General features: G+C 38.0%; 1 protein-coding gene across 1 annotated transcript; it reads left to right on the top strand.

Annotated features, from left to right (window-relative positions):
- Nucleotides 1-1,160: 1,160 nt before the first annotated feature.
- Nucleotides 1,161-19,019, top strand: cry2 (cryptochrome circadian regulator 2). The gene is made up of 11 exons (XM_079604559.1): nt 1,161-1,873; nt 3,205-3,313; nt 4,854-4,996; nt 13,769-14,042; nt 14,268-14,408; nt 15,021-15,332; nt 15,411-15,562; nt 15,956-16,158; nt 17,104-17,187; nt 17,409-17,605; nt 17,951-19,019. Exons 1-10 carry the CDS (start codon nt 1,716-1,718, stop codon nt 17,597-17,599), a joined length of 1,767 nt encoding a protein of 588 aa, XP_079460685.1. The 5' UTR covers nt 1,161-1,715; the 3' UTR covers nt 17,600-17,605; nt 17,951-19,019.
- The last annotated feature ends 490 nt before the right edge of the window (nt 19,020-19,509 follow it).

The raw sequence follows: 19,509 nt of genomic DNA, 5'->3' as shown, positions 1-19,509 counted from the left end.
TGCATCGGAGCGGCGCGGACCGATCAGAGCTCCGGGAGTATTTGGAGAGCATACGACTCCTTGTGCTTTTGGATCGCTTTCGCAGTGCTTTAATGTCACGCGGCGATCGGTCTGCGAGAAGCCGAACCATCTCGAACAAGCCTGGTGTGTTTTTGTTTGGCGCTGCCGCGCTAGCGTTGCTGGGCAACATGAGATGTATACACAGTGACGTAAGATCTGGCTCTGTTTTGGCTCTCTAGCCTGTGGAAAGGCAAACCGGTTCTTAGAAGAACCGTCAGTAGAACCAACTCCGAACCGGCTCTAGCTCTAGCTCTGAACCAGCACCTGGTTCTTGTTGGTGGAAAAGGGGTATGTGTAACAAGAGAATGAACCTCATTGGTTCTTGCAGAAGCTCTGTGTAACAAGAGAATGAACCTCATTGGTTCTTGCAGAAGCTCTGTGTAACAAGAGAATGAACCACATTGGTTCTTGCAGAAGCTCTGTGTAACGAGAATGAACCTCATTGGTTCTTGCAGAAGCTCTGTGTAACGAGAATGAACCTCATTGGTTCTTGCAGAAGCTCTGTGTAACAAGAGAATGAACCTCATTGGTTCTTGCAGAAGCTCTGTGTAACAAGAGAATGAACCTCATTGGTTCTGGCAGAAGCTCTGTGTAACAAGAGAATGAACCTCATTGGTTCTTGCAGAAGCTCTGTGTAACGAGAATGAACCTCATTGGTTCTTGCAGAAGCTCTGTGTAACAAGAGAATGAACCTCATTGGTTCTTAGCAAACATGTTTGAGCTTCTTTTACCACAACTGATGTGTGAGTTGATGAATGTTTATGTGAATAAAAGGCTAAATTAAATCTGTTCATCATATAAAGCGATCAAGTGTCTTCAGAAAATTGATTAAAATTCATTCACATGATTAGGTTTACGATCTCTTCATGAGTTTTTTTTAATAAATTTTTTTAAGCATTAAAATGGTAGCTACGATATCTTTATTTGTGTTCTGAATATTAACGAAAGTCTTACGAGTTTTGGAACGACATGGTGGTGAGTAATTATGACAGAATTGTCATTTTTGGGTGAACTCTCTTTAAAAGTTCACTGACCATAATCTGAACCTTGTTTTATATAATTTCAGCAAATTGAAGAACTACCACGAGGGGGCGCGAAACACCAGAAAATGCAAACACGCCACCTCACGTGCGTTTCTTCAGCTTATGCTCATGCTTATAAAACATGTAGACAGACTCATTAGGTATCCACAACTGGGATAACTGTGTAAATGATATGTATTTCCCATCCTTGCCAGCTGCTTTCCTCAAAACACTTTAGTGCGTGACTTACGTGTTTTACCAGTCGCATGCCATGAGCTGATGTCATAATTTGACGATTATTTCCCAGGAACATTGCGAACAACACACGAGACAAACGTGACTGGGCTGGATCTCCAACGTGGGGTTGAACCATAGACTGTAAAAAAGGGATGAACCAATAGCCGCTCGGAAGCTCAAGTCACTCATTCTGAGTAATCCGTACACGTGTCGTCCTGTTGCCCAATGGACGCGGGAAGAGGCGGAAAATTCACTGCGTCTACTCTGTCTGCTCCTCATCTCAAACTTCACAGAGAGGCGTAATGTGGACCCTGAACGACTGAAATCGGGGATTGTTTGCGCTTAAGGATTACCATTGACTTCACTGGACCTTTAGGATGGAATAAAAGTGTAACTATGGTTGTGAATTCCGTGCATTGGTTTCGTAAAGGGCTGCGGCTTCATGATAATCCGGCTTTGCAGGAAGCTCTCAATGGCGCGGATACAGTACGCTGTGTTTATATTTTGGACCCGTGGTTTGCAGGTTCTGCCATTGTGGGAGTCAACAGATGGAGGTCAGTGCCATTTATTTTTCGTGGTTTGTGGTTATAAACAGACGTACATTAGGTAGTTTTAGTGCTATTGTGAAGGGTAGGTAACTACGTAGGTCTTGTATATTACACAGCCGCTGTTATGTTTTGGCCCTGACATGCGCCCGACCCGAGTGTGCATTGTAGCTGGTGGCTTGAAATGTAATTGTAACGCAATACTTGTGCTAATATCTTATTTAATAACAAAAACAATCAAGACAACTGTCAAATACTGACTTTTTATTGCCCACTATATTGTAAAAATGTAAATTATTGACTCGCGTAAAGGGCCTCACTGTTGTTTAGCTCAGGTGAACAAACTTAACTAGTCAGATACTTAAGCTCTAATTTCCATTTCTAGAAACACGAAAAATAATTAATCTCTTTTTGCGTGAAAGACGTATAACATTGTTGGTGCAGGAAGCTAACAGCTCTAGTCCTTTTGCTCACGCCCACTTTGTTTTTATATAACGGCTAAAATTACAATTTCATTATTGCGTCATTGAATGTGAGTGTTGTTGGTGAAGTCAAAAGCGCGCGAGTCAGAAATAACGTGCGTGAGTGTAAAAAATATTACAAATGCGTTAGTGCGAGTCGCGTGATTTTCACGTGCGCTGCTGCCTGTCTTACCAGCATACAAGCTGAGAGATGTATTGTGTGAATGAATGACCCAGCAATACAAATATTTGAATACAATGTAACGGTAAACCAGAGCACTGTCGTGGAATCTCAAAACGCGGACAAACTTTTGAATCCTTTTTTATGTTTGAGTATACTATTTACAAACAGATTTTTTTGCTAATGTAATAATAATAATAAACATGGTGAATGCTGAATCAGACAGTAATAGTTTTTAATTAAATGTTTGTTTAGTTATTATATTATTATATTGGGGATTTTGATTCATCGCAATGACTTAAATCTTTTGAATCCATTCCGATGCCTATTTTAAACCAGACTAGGCCTTAAATAGTATGTAAGGAGTTAGATAGCTTATGTATAGAATAGAGCTTAGTAGTATTTTGGTGCCCAGATACAATCATCCAATGCAATTTAATTGAAGATTCGTTTGATCATTGCATGAAGCTATTAATATTGTATTTGCATTTTTCTTCTCAATTGTTTATTTGAAGTTGTCTCGGATGTCTCAAATATACAGTATGTTTATTATTTTGTGTGACATCAAGAATGCTCAAAATAACTGATGACTTGCTAGTTGTGTATAACTTCTGTACCGGTAACTAGCACTGCTTGCAAGGTCACAGCATATTAATACATAGTTTTGTAAATAATCTTTCACATTTTCTCTCCTGCAGATTTTTACTGGAATCTTTAGAGGATTTGGACACAAGTTTGAGGAAACTGAATTCAAGGCTTTTTGTGGTGCGGGGACAGCCAACAGATGTCTTTCCGAGAGTCTTCAAGGTCAGTATTTGTCTCAAGCTATTTGTTTTGTTTCGTTTTGTCTCACTTTGGCTTTTAATAGGTAAACATTATAATTTGAAACATGGAAATACTTGCATAATGCAATTTTTTGGTTTGTCTAAGTTGTATTTGATAACAATATATTAATATATAATATATTCACAGTAATGTTAGTCATCAGATATCATTAGTAGGGTATTTTGCAAGTGATGCCTTGTTTCAGAAGATATATAATATGTTTGTTAGGGTTTAGTCCAAGATCATCCTTTTATTCTTATTTAAAACTATGGATAAACTCATTAAACTGTTAAAATACTGCTTTTTTTTTACCAGCAACCCCATTTTTAAACACCGGTATTATGCTTGAACACTGATTTAAAACATTGCCATTGCTAACCTAGTATAATAATTAGTTGGTATAAAAAAATTATATTACACATACACTACCATTCAAAAGATATTTAAATATATTTTTTTAAAAGACGTCTAGTCTGCAATCTTTAGATCTGCATCTAAAACAGTATATATTGTGACATATGATTACAATTTACTATAACTGTTTTCTATTTGAATATATTTTAAAATGTAATTTATTCCTGTTATGGCAAAGCCATATTTTCAGCATCATTACCCCAGTCTTTAGTGTCACATGGTCCTGCAGAAATCATTCTAATATACTGATTTGATGCTCAACAAGAAACATTTCTCATTATTATCAATGTTGATTTAAAAAAAAAAAGAAAACAGTTGTGCTGCTTAATATTTTTGTTGAAACTGATTGTGAAACTGAAGCATTCATTGATGAATAGAAAGTATAGTGGAAAAAGTTATAAAGAACAGCATTTTGGAAATCGTTTGTATTTCAAATTGGTTATTGTAAGTGTTTAACGCATATTTGCTGAATAACAAAAAAAAATATTACTTTCTTCAAGTAATAAAATGTTGAAAGTCAAAAATGTTTATGTGTGTGTTTTTATTTATTTATTCTGGGTTCAGGGTTGTTAGTTGTTCAAGTTTTCTCACATAGTTTTACACTTTAAAGTCTTGGGAAGTTTAACTTATTTTCTCTCTCTCTCGTCTCGAGCACGGCAGTGCTTCATTCAGACATTGGCAAGTGGGTTGTACGATCCCTTTGACAGGTTAATAGTGCTGTTTATGCAAGTGGGTGAGGGCACCATCACATCAGCCATTTAAAGTGAGCTTGTATAACCAAGATGTCACATAATGAGCTACAGTTAACTTCTTCAGAACAACTGAAGAGCACAGTGGCTGTGTGGGAAGTTTACATTGACATTGTTAAGGGCTCACCTTGTAGGACTTATTTGGTAATCAAACACTAAATGATTATATCACCGGATGTGCTCAAAAGAAGCAGCTGGTTAATGATGTCAACTTGAGGGCATCATTGACCTCACCTAACCTTTATGTAACACTTTTTTTACATGGCTAGAAATAGGTGTAAAAATACTGTTGGTGTTGTAGTTACTTTGACCATTTGTGTCATTCTTTAACATGTATATCTGATCTCTGTCTCTTCCAGGAGTGGAATGTCACACGGCTCACGTTTGAATATGACTCCGAGCCTTATGGGAAAGAAAGAGATGCTGCCATTATTAAAATGGCACATGAATACGGTGTGGAAACCGTGGTACGAAACACTCACACGCTCTACAGTCCAGACAGGTGGGTGATGAACTGCACTCGCACACATTCCTCGGAAAACTGACACATGCTTTTGTTCCCTCACAGACTTAAAGTTTGGTTTTGTGAAGAAATTCATTCATAGGCTTAATTTATATTTGTCTCTAAAATTGTTAGAATATTAAATTCACTCAAGTATGTCCATTTTTGATGGATATTAACAATTTTTGTATCATTATTTTATGAGCTTGTTTTACTATCTTGTATTGTAATACACCAAACGTTATTTGTAGCGCCTCCCATCCGATAATTACAAAGAGCTTTGTTACTTCTGATAAGAAGCAAAGTCTTTAGTTTTCAAATTCTGTCCATTTTATCGTGAAATTCAAACAATACATGGCGTTTAGTGGACAAGTGTGTGTCAATTTGCAGATGGAATAAAGAGCTATTGATATTTTTGACAACAATAGAAAAGGGGTGTGTGTGTGTTATATTACATTTATAGTTGTGTAATATGCAGCTATCATTGCACATTTTGCATACAGAAAAGCTGAGCGTAAGTGGAAACGAGACAAGATTCAGGTCTCTTATGACATTTTAATAAAAAATAAATAAAAAATTCATTGGAGTGCTTAACAAACTATCAGAAAGCTGTAAAGAAAGCTAAAGCCAAGTTTTGACCAATACAATTGATTCTGTTTTAAATCCAACCAAAAAGACTGTTCTAGGCGTTTCCCAATAAAACTGTGAAACATTTTTAAACTCCTTTACAAAATTGAGTCGATTAAATGTGGAATTGTACCTACTCCTTTTGATCACCCATTAATTCCTGTCCTATCCAGCTCTCTGACTCACTTTGAACAAGTTACACCAGAACATCTAGCAGATGTAGTCTTCAAAATGAAGTGCTCCAGTTATTAGCTGGACATTCTTTCTCCACGCCTTTTTTAAAGGGCACCTATTATGACATTTAAAATGTTCCTAATGTTGTTTAGGGAGTCCCCAACAACAGTTTTACGTGCATACAATGTCAAAAAACACTTTTGTTTTCGTATAATATGCATTTATTTTTACCTGATTTGCTCACCGACTCCCAAATGATTCGTTCAACGACTCGTTTTTCCAAACCCCTCCTTTGTGCGACGATAATCTGCGATTGGTCAGATGACCCAGCAGTGTTTACAGAGATAATACTTATTGTTTAACACGGAGTACAATGATGCTTTTATCAATTAAATCGTGTTATAATAATGATTATAGTCCACTGCTTTGTAGTTTGTAGTAAAAAACTAAAAATAAGATAAAGAATTTAATGTTACGTTAGCGAGCATAGCCCAGAGTTCATATTGTAAAAGCACAATCAGTCTTTATTTGCGTTAGCCCGATGCATAAACATAACGTTTTTACAAAAAAAAAAATGCAGTTACGTTACTACGAGGTATTATTCTATTCTTTAAGACAACTCCGAAAACAAGACAAACACTTCACATATCTCAATACAATTGTCATTGAAGACCTAGAAGCTAAACTGTGCTTACACAACAAACAAAATAATTATTAAGCATGCTACATAAAACATAAAAGCAACAATTATTAATAACACTTACAGGTTGTGATACGGAGGAGGAAGCTGATGCAAATACACTTGGAACTGAACCTTCCTGCAATATCAGCCGGCTCGCGAATCCAAGTTTGATTGCATTTAAAAAGCAATCGTCTTCAAAATGGCGCGAACAAAGCACAAGGCTCGGACTATACTTCTGTGGTATAGTTGTATATATGAATTGTAGCCACTCTTCAAATGCTCCTCCTTGGGCAGATGAAAAAGTTGGCTTTTGAGTCGCACTTCAGAACACAGCGTCTCGTCGCCATGATAGTTTCCCTGGCCTTGGAGCGCAATAAGTGGGCGTATCGTATTCAAATAACTTGACAAGTTGACGTCATCTAGTCAGAGAAAAAGCTTCGGTCTTCTAACGATTCATAAAAATGACTGTCGACTCTTACTTTTGAAAGACAATAACTTTATATACGGTGCACTTTCATATTTCAAACTTTGCAGGATGTTTTTGTTCACTTAGATCTATGTTACACACTACATGAAAGGTAAATTTCAAAATTCCATAATAGGTGCCCTTTAAAGAAGTTTTTATGACTATCAGTTTCAGTGTGACCGCTATATTTAACAGCTCATTAGCAAGGTGAGTTGTTCCAAGCAGATTTAAACACAATTTTACATCCTTTAAAGGGGTGGTTGAGTATGATTTCACTTTTCTAACTTTAGTTAGTGTGTAATGTTGCTGTTTGAGCATAAACAACATCTGCAAAGTTACAACACTCAAAGTTCAAAGCAAAGGAAGATATTTGCTTTTAAAGAAAAGGACTACAACAAACGGCTGGTAGGGACTACACGACATTCCTCACGGGTTAGTGACATCAGCAACCCTAAAATGTACATAAACCCCGCCCCCGGGAACACGCAGTCCATGTTGAGAAGAGGAAAAGTTGTTGTATAAGAGTACATTTGTGAGTCAGCTCAAACTTTAGCATTCGTCTTTTCACATGCAATAGAAAGTCACTCTGTGTGCATCTCACAACAGTTCCTATACGAGCGATTTATAGATTACCATGACAGAATATCCTAAATGAAGATAGTTAACTCCACATTAGCAACATGAATTCATCAATAAGGGTGTCGAAATCGACCGCAATTAAGTCACAATCTCGAACTTCTAATTAAAAAACGGAATCGTCGATGCTGTCACGCCCCCATGTCACGTTCGGTCGGCTTGTCTAGCGGGAAAAAAACACGTGTTGAAGTGTTGCGAGTCAAGGGACTTTCACACAGGACCCGGAATGTGTGGCGCTGCGCTATGAAACCCATTCATTTCAATGGCTTGCGCCGCATGAGGACGTTTTGTTGCTGCGTCAAGCCCTTGCTGCCGGGCGCCGCGTGTACACTCATAGAGAATGATGTTTTCGAATTTTAAAGACGTGGTGCTGCGCGACGCCGCATAGATCGACAATCGAATCAAACCGTGACCTTAGAATCGAAAATTTTATCGAATCGAGGATTTGGAGAATCATGACACCCCTATTCATCAACTAACCATTGAGACGTCCTGTTGCATTCTACATGTTTTCACTTCTTCTTGAGTCTCTCCATCTTTGTCTGACTCTGTTTTAACATTTAAAGGCTGTTTAAGACAGTTTCTGTCATTTTAGTCTGTCTATGTGAGGTAATCGCGGCTGCTAACACACACGAGCTCTTGAAACCCTGCCCTCTGCAGCAGCTCATTTGCATTTAAAGGGCCAGGCACAAAACGGTGCGTTTTTGCAAACCCTCAAAAAGTGACAATTTTAACATGCTATATAAAAATATCAGTGGGGTATTTTGTGTTAAAGGAACACTCTGACTTTTTGGCACTTTAGCCTATTCACCTTATCCCCCAGAGTTAGATAAGTCCATACATACCTTTTTCATCTCCGTGCGTGCTATAAGTCTGTTTGACGCACCCACCGCTAGCCTAGCTTAGCACAAAGACTGGATGTAAATGGTTGCAGCTAGCATACTAATCCAAATAAGTGACAAAATAACGCAAACATTTTCCTATTTACATGTTGTGATTCGTATAGTCACAGAGTGTACTAAAAACAAAGTCACATGAGACACAGACATATTTTAAGCATATAAATACTGGGAACTATATTCTCTGAAGGCGAAGCACTGCTACTTGGGCGGAGTGATAACCGCAGCACCTTAGACGCGCCGTGGTGAGGAGCAGAGAGTTCGTTCAGAGCGCGTCTCAGGTGCTGCGGACTGTCGGAGTGTTCCTTTAATTTCACACACACACTCTGGGGACATCATATATTTAATTTATATCTTGTGAAAAGGGCATTTTACCACCCCTTTAAAAAAAAAAAAAAAATTATTTGCAGCTCTACTCCTATCTAAATACATTTAATATTTAAGATACATTTCAGTCTGGTTTCAAATGTTTGCACAGCACTGAATCTGCATTATTGAACGTCACCAATGATATTTTACTCTCCATGGACTCCGTTTCCCCTATTGTCCTAGTTTAAGATCTCAGTGCCGCATTTGATACAATTGACCATGATAGTCTTCTAAATCGTTTAGAATGTATGGAGGGCATCCAGGGGACGACCCTCCAGTGGTTTTCCTCCTATCAAAAAGATGAACATTCTCTGTTAATTTAGGCAAGTTTTGCTACAGTTGCTACAGATCAGTTTGCTACAGATCAGCTCTGCTAAAATGTGGTGTTCCTCAAGGGTCAATTTTAGGACCCTTGTTATTTTTATTGTACATGTTTCCACTGAGATTTATTTTTCAGAAATGCAGCATATCTTACCACTGTTATGCTGACAATTCCAAATTTTATTTTCCAGTGAGTATAGACAAGAATTGATAATTAGAGAATGCCTTAAATTGCTTCAAAGATATTAAACATTGGCTGGCAAATAATTTCTTACAATGAAATGAGAGCAAAACCAAAGTCTTGATCTTAGGTTCAACGGACCTGCCCAGTTAGGTCCGTTGTTGTTGAACGTTCTTGACTCATATTTACTTTTCGATAAGCAGATCAGTGCTGTTGACGAGTAGTTTTTATCACCTGAGATCGATCGCTAAAATAAGGTCCTAAATTATGGAATAGTCTTCCTTTCCATGTGAGGTTATCTTCATTGCTAGCCATTTTTAAATCTTTTTTAAAGCTGGGCTATGCAGTTTCAGGAATTTTTTAGCTGTATTCTCGCTTTTTGCTCGCAGGTTTCTCTATAGAGCTCCCTACAGCTTCGGAATAGATATTTGACAACACTGTCGAAAAACTTGTTGGTGACTCTCAGGTACCAGAGGCTAGTAGATCAACTACATCAAAGCAGATGGGACATTCTTTAAAACGTCTTCTTCATTCGGGTTCGAACAGCGTGAGGGAGCGCAATAATGACAGAATTTTAGCAGATTTTGTTTGCCGTAAAGCAATTCATTGAATCGCGATACCTTATATCACGCAATACTTCCTGAGCCGGCGGCCCGCCAGCCCAAAGTTGCAAGGGTGTTTTTTCCGCTCGCGGGCGATAGGGGGAGACGATTTCCTGTGGCTTTCGAATAGATTACCAAATATGTTTTTAAGCTGTTAAAATATATTTTGTTTCTAAATGTTTTGATTGTTTTATATATTTAATTTAAAAATGTTATTGGAACAGTGAAAATGTTGTCAGTTGGACAAGTATAAATCTGAACTACTGGGTCAGAAAGGAAAACCTTGTTAGTGCACGTCATGGGGCAACATTCCTTAATCATTGACTAGATTATTCAGTAAACTTTGCCAGCACTTAATGTAATTCACATAGTGTGACATAATGATGAACTTTACAGTACTGTGACTCTGGTCTGCACTTGTGTTCATGTGCATCGCACAATCTCTTATGCTTTTCCTGAGAGTATTACCAAACCTGAGAGTATGACTCTCCCCTTCTCAGATTATCGTGCAGATACAACTACTCCTTATGTGTAATGTAAAACAAGTGTCTTTCTGCATAGGTTACATAAATGGTATTATATGCCCAGACTCTCATTCAGAGGGGAAGAGAATGAGCTTGCATGCATAAGTGTGTGTGAATGCATGTGCCGGTGTGAGTGTGACGTCAGTCTCTCTAGTACAAACAGAAGAGATGAGACTCTCTACTGCCATCTGGTGACTGAAAGCGGTCCTGGCGGTCACACTGAGAAACATGTGCTGTGGGAGGGAGGGTGAAATTGCTCGGCATGCAAGTCACCACTGCAAACATGTGCGAGCCGAGCGCCAGGCTTTTCCTAACAAACACGCGGGTGCCCCCTGATTCTGCACCGTGCCGAGAGAACCGGCCAATGGCAGGGCTCCACCCCTGTTGGATATAGAGAGTTGTATAAGATCAGGACTATTAATAAGGGACAGGCTGTTAATGTGTTAAGACTGTTGTTCCTCATTTAGAGGACACACTGAGACGGTTAGTTCTTTTCAGAACCAGCCAGGGACGTGTGTGCTTGCATTTGGAGAATGTGGGGAAGTGTGTTCCCGGTCTGGACACGCTGCAAGGCAATCTTTCCTATTTGATCGAATATGACCTTACTTTAGTGACCTTGTTTCCTAAAGAATAAAACTGGGCTTTTTGGAGTGCCACCTCAGGTTGTTTGAAACCAATTGGTGTAGTAGAATGAGCTATAAGTGAAATGTCATAAGCATGGCTGTGTTAAAGGTAGGGTAGGTCAGAATTGTCTAAAAAAAACTTTTATTCAAATTTGTTTAAACTGTCTTTATATACCAATGCATAATTAAAATGTAAGTACTCTGATAAAAAGAGTATAAAAATCGAGTGACTCTAGACCAGTGCTTCTCAAATAGTGGGGCGCGACCCCCTAGGGGGGCTCGGAGCGATGCCAGGGGGGGCGCGCGAGACCCCGAAGAACATGCTTTTTCAGGAAGTGGTTATTTTTTGCACCGAACAAGAGTACAGAGCAGGAGATATGAAGTGTAGATAACAAACAACATGGAAAAATATTTAACAGGGATGAAAAGAAAGGCGGAGAGAGACGGAGATAACGAGACAAAGCGTATGTTGCGCTTGGCTTCACCGTGACTACGGTGGGAGACGAAGAAAGACCAGTATGTTTACTGTGTCTAAAAATATTGGCAGCGGACAGCATGAAGCCAAATAAATTAAGGCGTCACTTAAAGACATTACACCCCAATCACGCTGATAAGCCACTTGAGTTTTTTCAGCGAAAACGTGCCGAATATTGCCAACAATCGTCTCGCTTTGTGAATGCTACTTCAGTAAACCTTCAAAGTGTTTGAGAGTTAATGTTGCTGATCAATTTGATTTTTTAAAATTTATTTATTGATTATACATGTTAATTTCTGGCAAATTGATGCACTTTAAGCCTTTCTTTGTTACAGACTAAAAAACAATGTTAATAAAGTTATTCTTTGTTTTAAGTTGATCTATATTTCTTTCTTTTTTCTTTTTTGTTTTCTTTAATGTTAATAAGGATACAATGTTATGCAGAGGTGTACTTATAACAATTTTATAGACAAATTATACTATTTACAGTCGCGGCGGAGAGTTGGGGGGCGCGAAATGTTTACTTCTTCCTGGGGGGGGGCGTAACAGAAAATAATTGAGAAGCACTGCTCTAGACCGTTTAATCTTCATTAAACACAGCTCATTAATTCCATTCACTCCCACCTAAAAACGGGTGCGCGACTGCGCGCACGTGGGCAGAGCCAGTAATAACGGCGGTAGTCATGGCGACAGAGAGTGACAGTCGCGCAAGCCAATCCTGTGATTCGTCCCGAATGGATATAATGAGCTGTGTTTAATGAAGATTAAACGGTCTAGAGTCACTCGATTTTTATACTCTTTTTATCAGAGTACTTACATTTTAATTATGCATTGATATATATATAGAAAGTTTAATCAAATTTGGTAAAAAGTTTTTATATAAATCCTACCTACCCTACCTTTAAAGGGGCTATATGGAACTTTTTCCCCAAAATAAACAAAACAATAGCCTTTTTATTTTACCATTTATGACTCAAACATCTCCTGATGAGCATACTGACACCTTGTCCACTCACAGTGGGTGCACCTATAAGCCTGTATCCTATTTTTCCTATTTTCTGTCGGGTCGGATTTTTCCCACGCTGTCTGCGGATGTGACGTTAAGCGCGTTCATGTTAAACGTTTCAGATCACTCAGAACACTTATCTCAAACAATATATGTATTTGACTGTTGTTCTTACCTCTGTAAACATAATGTTGACCTGACCTCCTTGCAGCAGATGACTTGTGAAGTGTGCACGAGCGAGCAGAAAGGAAGAGCAGTTCTGGTTTTTGGCCACAGGTGTCAGTCGCGAGTTTAAATTTCAGAAAAACGCATATAGCCTCTTTAACATCAATCAGGTTTTTTCTTGTACTGATCCCACTGTATAAAGTTTTTTTTTTTTTATATATATATATATATATATATATATATACATTTTATTTTAAATAATTGGATGCATTTATTTATTAATGTGTAAATAAATTTGTTTGCATTTAATTTATGCTTGTGATCACCAAGGCTGCATTTATTTGATCAACTAAAAACACTTGATTACAGTAAAAACACTTTATTAATAAATATAAAATGATATATTACAACTTGAAATTACTATTGTAAATTTTACTTTATTCCTCTGATGGCAAAGCTGAATTCTCAGCATCATTACTCCAGTCTTTAGTGTCACATGATCTTTCAGAAATAATTTTAATATTTGCTGCTCAAGAAACATTTCTTATTATTATGGATAAACAGTTCAAAAGAACAGCGTCTGTAACATTATGATAGTCTTTTGATAAATTTAATGTGTCCACTCTTTACTGAATAAAAGTATTCCTTTAAAAAAAAAAACATGCTAACCGCAAACTTTCAAACGGTAGTGTAATAGTTTTTGCTCTTGAAGAAAATACATTTGTTTTTCATGAATTTGTTGTTGTAGTTGTGATACACTAATGTATATCATATTGGGCCTGTGACATATCAACTGGCTCAAAACACTTTCTCACATTTATTGTTGAGCCTTGAAATTGAACTCATGATGCCTTTGAAAATTATTTATTTCTACACTAAAGCTTTTGACAACCAGTCAACAAGATCAAATCAAACTAGTTCAAAACAAAGACATTTCCCTTTCTACGTTCTATTAATATACAACCTTAGAGAGAAAATAACTGCTTTTTGAAATTGGATGCATGTTTTTGCTTTTCCCTCAGGATCATAGAAATGAACAACCACAGCCCCCCTCTCACTTTCAAGAGGTTTCAAGCCATTGTGAACAGACTTGAACTTCCCAGGAAACCGCTGCCGACCGTCACTCAAGAGCAGATGGACAGGTGTCGGACACAGATCTCGGACAACCACGACGAACGCTATGGCGTGCCCTCTCTCGAGGAGCTGGGTTTTAAGTCTCAGGGTGACCGCACACATGTGTGGAAGGGCGGTGAGACAGAATCCATGGAAAGATTAAATAAACACCTAGACAGAAAGGTGAGACATGGAGATACTTCATGAAGTTATGTTTTAATAATGACTGATGACTAATTATTAACAAGAAATGTAGTTGTTGTATTGTTTTTTTTTTTTTACTCCAGTATATTCCTACAAAGGAATAATTAATAAATGGTTATGTCCCTTTAATTTTTTTATTTTTTAAATTTTTTTATATTCTTTGTTTTAATCTTTTTTTTTCTTTTCTTTTTCTTTTTTATGCAGGCCTGGGTAGCGAATTTCGAGAGGCCTAGAATAACTGCTCAAACACTGTTCGCCAGCCCAACAGGACTTAGCCCTTACCTACGATTCGGCTGTCTGTCATGTCGTGTTTTTTACTACAATCTGCGGGACCTTTATATAAAGGTAAGTAATTGTTATTTTATGACACTGTTGGTAGTAGTTTAGAGAAGTGCAAGTTTAATAGTTTAATAATGAGTGGTAGGTGGCATAAAAATGAAAGTGGAAGTTCAATTTGAATAATTTCACTTGCTAATACATGCATTTAACTTAAATAATAGAGGGCCCCAAAGTCAAGTCTTAGGGGACACCACATATTTAACCTGTATTAAATATTCACTACCAGCTAAAGTTTTGGGCACATTTGACTGAATTTATATTTCTCATAAACTTAAAAAACCTTTTGATCTAAAGGCTTATGTTGAAATGTTTGAATTTAATTTTAGAGATAAATATATAATTTGTCTACATTTTAATTTCCCTACAAACCCAATTGAAATTAGTGAGATGGTGATGCCAAAGCAGCCATCAAGTGCCCAGCATGCATGGAAACTCATTCATTACTCATAAAAAGTATCCCAGGTAGAAACCTCATGGTTATTTTTGTAGTATTTATTTAAAATGTGGCAGCAATAATAAAGTTTGAGTATGCATGTATAGTTATAAAAGACATACTGTAAAACTACAGCATAGTAAAAAATATTTCACAACAATTTTCTTGACCTCTTTTTTTTCCAGCTGCGGAGACGGTCTAGTCCACCCCTCTCGCTCTTCGGCCAGCTCCTGTGGCGAGAGTTTTTCTACACAGCGGGCACCAACAACCCCAACTTTGACCGTATGGAGGGAAACCCCATCTGCGTACAGATTCCCTGGGATCACAACCCCGAGGCACTGGCTAAATGGGCTGAAGGTCGGACAGGGTTCCCTTGGATCGATGCCATCATGACCCAGCTAAGACAGGAGGGCTGGATCCACCACCTGGCCCGGCATGCCGTAGCCTGTTTCCTCACTCGAGGTGACCTGTGGATCAGCTGGGAAAGCGGAATGAAAGTAAATAAGATGGTGCAACTTCCCCTTTCTTCCCTTTTATTCGTTTTCTCTCTTAATCTAACTCTTTCTTTCTCTCAGGTGTTTGAGGAGTTGTTGTTGGATGCCGATTGGAGCGTGAACGCGGGCAGCTGGATGTGGCTCTCCTGCAGTGCATTTTTTCAGCAGTTCTTTCACTGTTACTGTCCCGTGGGTTTTGGCCGCAGGACGGATCCCACCGGAGAGTACATCAGGTACACAAACCAACCCTGAACCACACCTAAACCACAGTAAGACAGCCCATCTTACGTCACTGGCAGGTGTTATATATTTAGAGTTTTGTAGATTTGTTGCATAAAGGCTTATGTAAACTGCCACAGGTTCAGATCCCTCCACTGTGCTTTCAAAGGAGCTGCTGTGACATTGTGAAGCTTTCTAAATTAAGAATATCACAATACCTTGGAAAATAACACGCTGCGTCAAATTTGGGGGCACACAAGATGGCGTAACAAATACTAAGAAATGATTAAATGCTTTTTATACTAATAATTTCATTTTATAATAAATATGTGTATACTTTAAAGAAAGATATTTGCCATTATTTGTAAGTGTCTGTTATAAAACCATCTATACATTCTCGCATGCAGGAGGTACATCCCAAAGTTGAAAGACTATCCTAACCGCTACATCTACGAGCCATGGAACGCCCCAGAATCAGTGCAGAAAGCGGCCAACTGCATTGTGGGTGTGGACTATCCTAAACCTATGGTCAATCATGCCGAGAGCAGCCGGCTTAACATCGAACGAATGAAACAAGTTTACCAGCAGCTGTCACACTACAGAGGCCTTAGTGAGTAACACACTGTGGATCTATCAAACACAACGGTTCATTACAGCCCTCTAATGGAGGAAACAGGAAATTACAGCATTTTTGTCAACAACAAGAAACTTGTTCTTATGATATTAAGAGCTTGTATAAGGGGTTATTTAAGCAGTAACTTCGGTACAGTAATTTTCTCACTAAATTTCTTTGACCCAGTAGATCAAAGCACCATTTGGTTTTGACCCACGAGAGTTTATAGATAATTTTGCTCTTGCAGTTGAGGAAAATGAGACTTTAAAATCAAATGCATGTTAGGAGCTTGGAGTGAAATTTTCCAGAAGTACAGGTTAAAGTCAGGATTACACAAAAATGGAAAATTAAGCAACTGAGCAACCAAATCTCTGTGAAGAGGGCCTTGCACAAGACCATTAGTGATGTATGCATATAATGGTTTTAAAACTTTTGTTTTAAAAACTGACTGCATAGAGATCTGATCATGCTTGCCCACACAATATGGAAAATGGTACATTTGCAGAGGTTGCATTAGCTGAAGATTGGCATTTATTGAATTTTAAATGCATGCAAATGATTCAATAATTGAAAAAGCTTTTCAAAGCTGCCATTTATACAGATAAAACATGATATCTGTTCTATTGCACTGATTGCTAATTTTAGAGGATTTTTAATGAGCATTGCAATGTCAAAATAAAAAACAATCTGAGTGCATGTTTAGTTAAGACTAAAAAGACTTTAGTCGTGTTAAGATTAAAAGAACTCTTGCCACATAAGCCTTTTTGATTTAATACAGATACAGCGTTTTACTAAAGGAAAACATTTAAAAGTATGTCAGTAAATCTACAACCCAGTCCATCAGAGTGATGGATGATGATTATTTCTGTATGATATTTGTTGTGCAGTTGTGGATGACGACTTAATCTGCATTTATAAAAAATATATATCTTTTTGTGACAGGTTTGCTCGCCTCAGTCCCTACGATCCAGGAAGAGGCAGAGCCCCCCATGTCAGATGACTCTCAGGCCAGCAGCAGCACTGCCGGTGAGACGCGTCAATCATCATACAGGATTCACTGTGCAGCTTTCTTTTCTCTCAGCTAGGCTTTGTTTTTCTCTGTAAAGCAAAATGTGACTCCCTGATCGCACAAAAGAATGTTTACAAAGCCAAAAAAGCACAGTTCACCCTTATTGTTAATAACCAGTCATACCATTGCTACTATGACCAGACAATCAATTGTTGTTGCGGCATCATGTTTTCTACAGGTCAAGGCTCCACGCCTCCACCATCAACCCCACCCAACTCCGAGCCCTCCAGCCCGACAGCGGCTGCCCCCGGCACCCACATCCAGAGGAAGAGGGGTCTACCCTCTGAGCTCACGAGCAAACAGAAGACAAAAGTCAAGCACGCCAACCAAGCCAAAGGAGTCGAGCAGATGATTGATGAAAAGCAGTGACCACAGGTATAAAACCCACAGTGTGTGTACAGATTTTTAAGTTACCAGCCATTTAGATTTTTCTACTAGCCAAAACAAAATTATCAGAAATTACCAAACCAGATTAACAGTCACATCTTAGATTTAAATATGTTTATTATTAAATCTGATTCTGAATCATTGTATTATTTCTGTATATGAAGCATATTTATTCGAGCCACAAAAACAAACCTGTTACTGACAAATTATATTTGTCCAAAATCATTGTATTTTAATGGAAAACTATGTTAGTGTCGCTGTGATTAAGAGTATTCAGCAGAGGTAAACAAACCAGCCGCCAGTGATGATGATCATTCATTCTGTCGTCTTCAGGTTCAGACTTCGTTTGCAGACCCATGTCTCGGACTCGGAGGAGTCTACCTTCCCGAACTATCCAACAGACAGAAACGGCAGGAGAAAAGTGAGAAATGGTGCCACCTTTCGCAGAAGAACAGAAACGGCACTAATAAAAACAACGAGAACAACAAAAGATGTAACCGTTCCGTCAAGGCGTGTTATACTGTAGATCCAGGGCTTCTTTCCCAAACATCCTTCATAAACCGCTGCTTTTGACCTGCTAAACTAAACATGATTGTATGAAGATACAGATATGTTTTAGACGTTTAGTTCTCCCTTCATTGCGATCGGACTGAAATGTAATGGATATTCCCGTCGCCGTTGAGAGTAATGAACGATTCGCCGAGATAAGTATTCATGAATATATCTAGCCAAATTTTATGCAACTCGGATTAATGGTGTAATAAAAATGATGAGGGAACATTTGAAGATAAAGCCTACAGTGTTCTGACAACATGAATTGAGAATTGTAATTTTTGTATGAAGTCTTATATAGTTGAACTCTATAATTGCTTGCAAGCTACAAGCAATGACGTTTACTTCTTCGGTTTCTGTTTCGGTCATTTCTCCCTATAAATATACGCTTTGTGTATGTAATGCAAACATTTCATTGCCACTGGCTGCACTAAAGTTTTCTGAATTTAACAGAATCCATCCTCATATTAATTCAATAAGCTTGATTTATTTACCAAGTCATTAATTTTAACGTTTGCAGGTTTTCTAAAAGTTAACAACAAATAATTGTACATTCCACTAAATGTATTCATTCACTATAATTTAACAATGTAACATGTTCTCTCCGCAAGGTGGAGCAGCTTTATTTATTTTTCCTCCCTTTTTTTTCTTTTTTGTATTGTATAAAATAGTTTATTTTCATTAAAAGGCTGATGGGATTAAGCTGTTCTGTTTGTAGGCAGTAATTTATTTAAGCCTTTTCACTGCATGCTTCTGTCAGCGGCAACTTTTCTCCGATATATTGCATCTACGATGTTTTACTGTAGACCACAATGTATCAAATAAATTTCTTGAATCTATTTGAAACTCATTTGACTTTGTTTTTCTTCAACCTGAAAACTTTTATCATGTTACACATCCAACAGCCTTTGTTTTACAAAGATGAATGAAATCTCATGCAGCTTGTAGAAAAGACAAAGCTTTTACTTTTTAAGTGATCAGACTTTGCCTGGTGGACGTTACAGCAGCAGACATTGAAGTGAGCCATATTTAGGTATCAGAATATCATACACACTTGTGTGAGGGATCTTTTGACTTGGGTCAGTCCACCAAGAACGCCTTAGCAACATACTTGAAACACTCACAACACGCCTAGCATAGTGATAGAAACTCCTGCACAGCTTTGAGAAACACTGACTTTGATCACACTAGAGGGCGTCACACGGCATATGTGTGTATGCTGAATTGCATTTATGCAAAGGCCTGCTGATTTGAAATTGATCATATTTATGGTCATAGTCATAAATCTGTTCATTTAAAAATGTTTTTAATTGTTCAGATGTCTCTGATGACTGCCCGGT

This window comes from Phoxinus phoxinus (assembly GCF_949152265.1).
Source record: "Phoxinus phoxinus genome assembly, chromosome: 25".
Lineage (NCBI taxonomy): Eukaryota > Metazoa > Chordata > Actinopteri > Cypriniformes > Leuciscidae > Phoxinus > Phoxinus phoxinus.
Note: the sequence above shows the minus strand (reverse complement) of the source record. Positions and strands in the feature narration are given on the sequence as shown.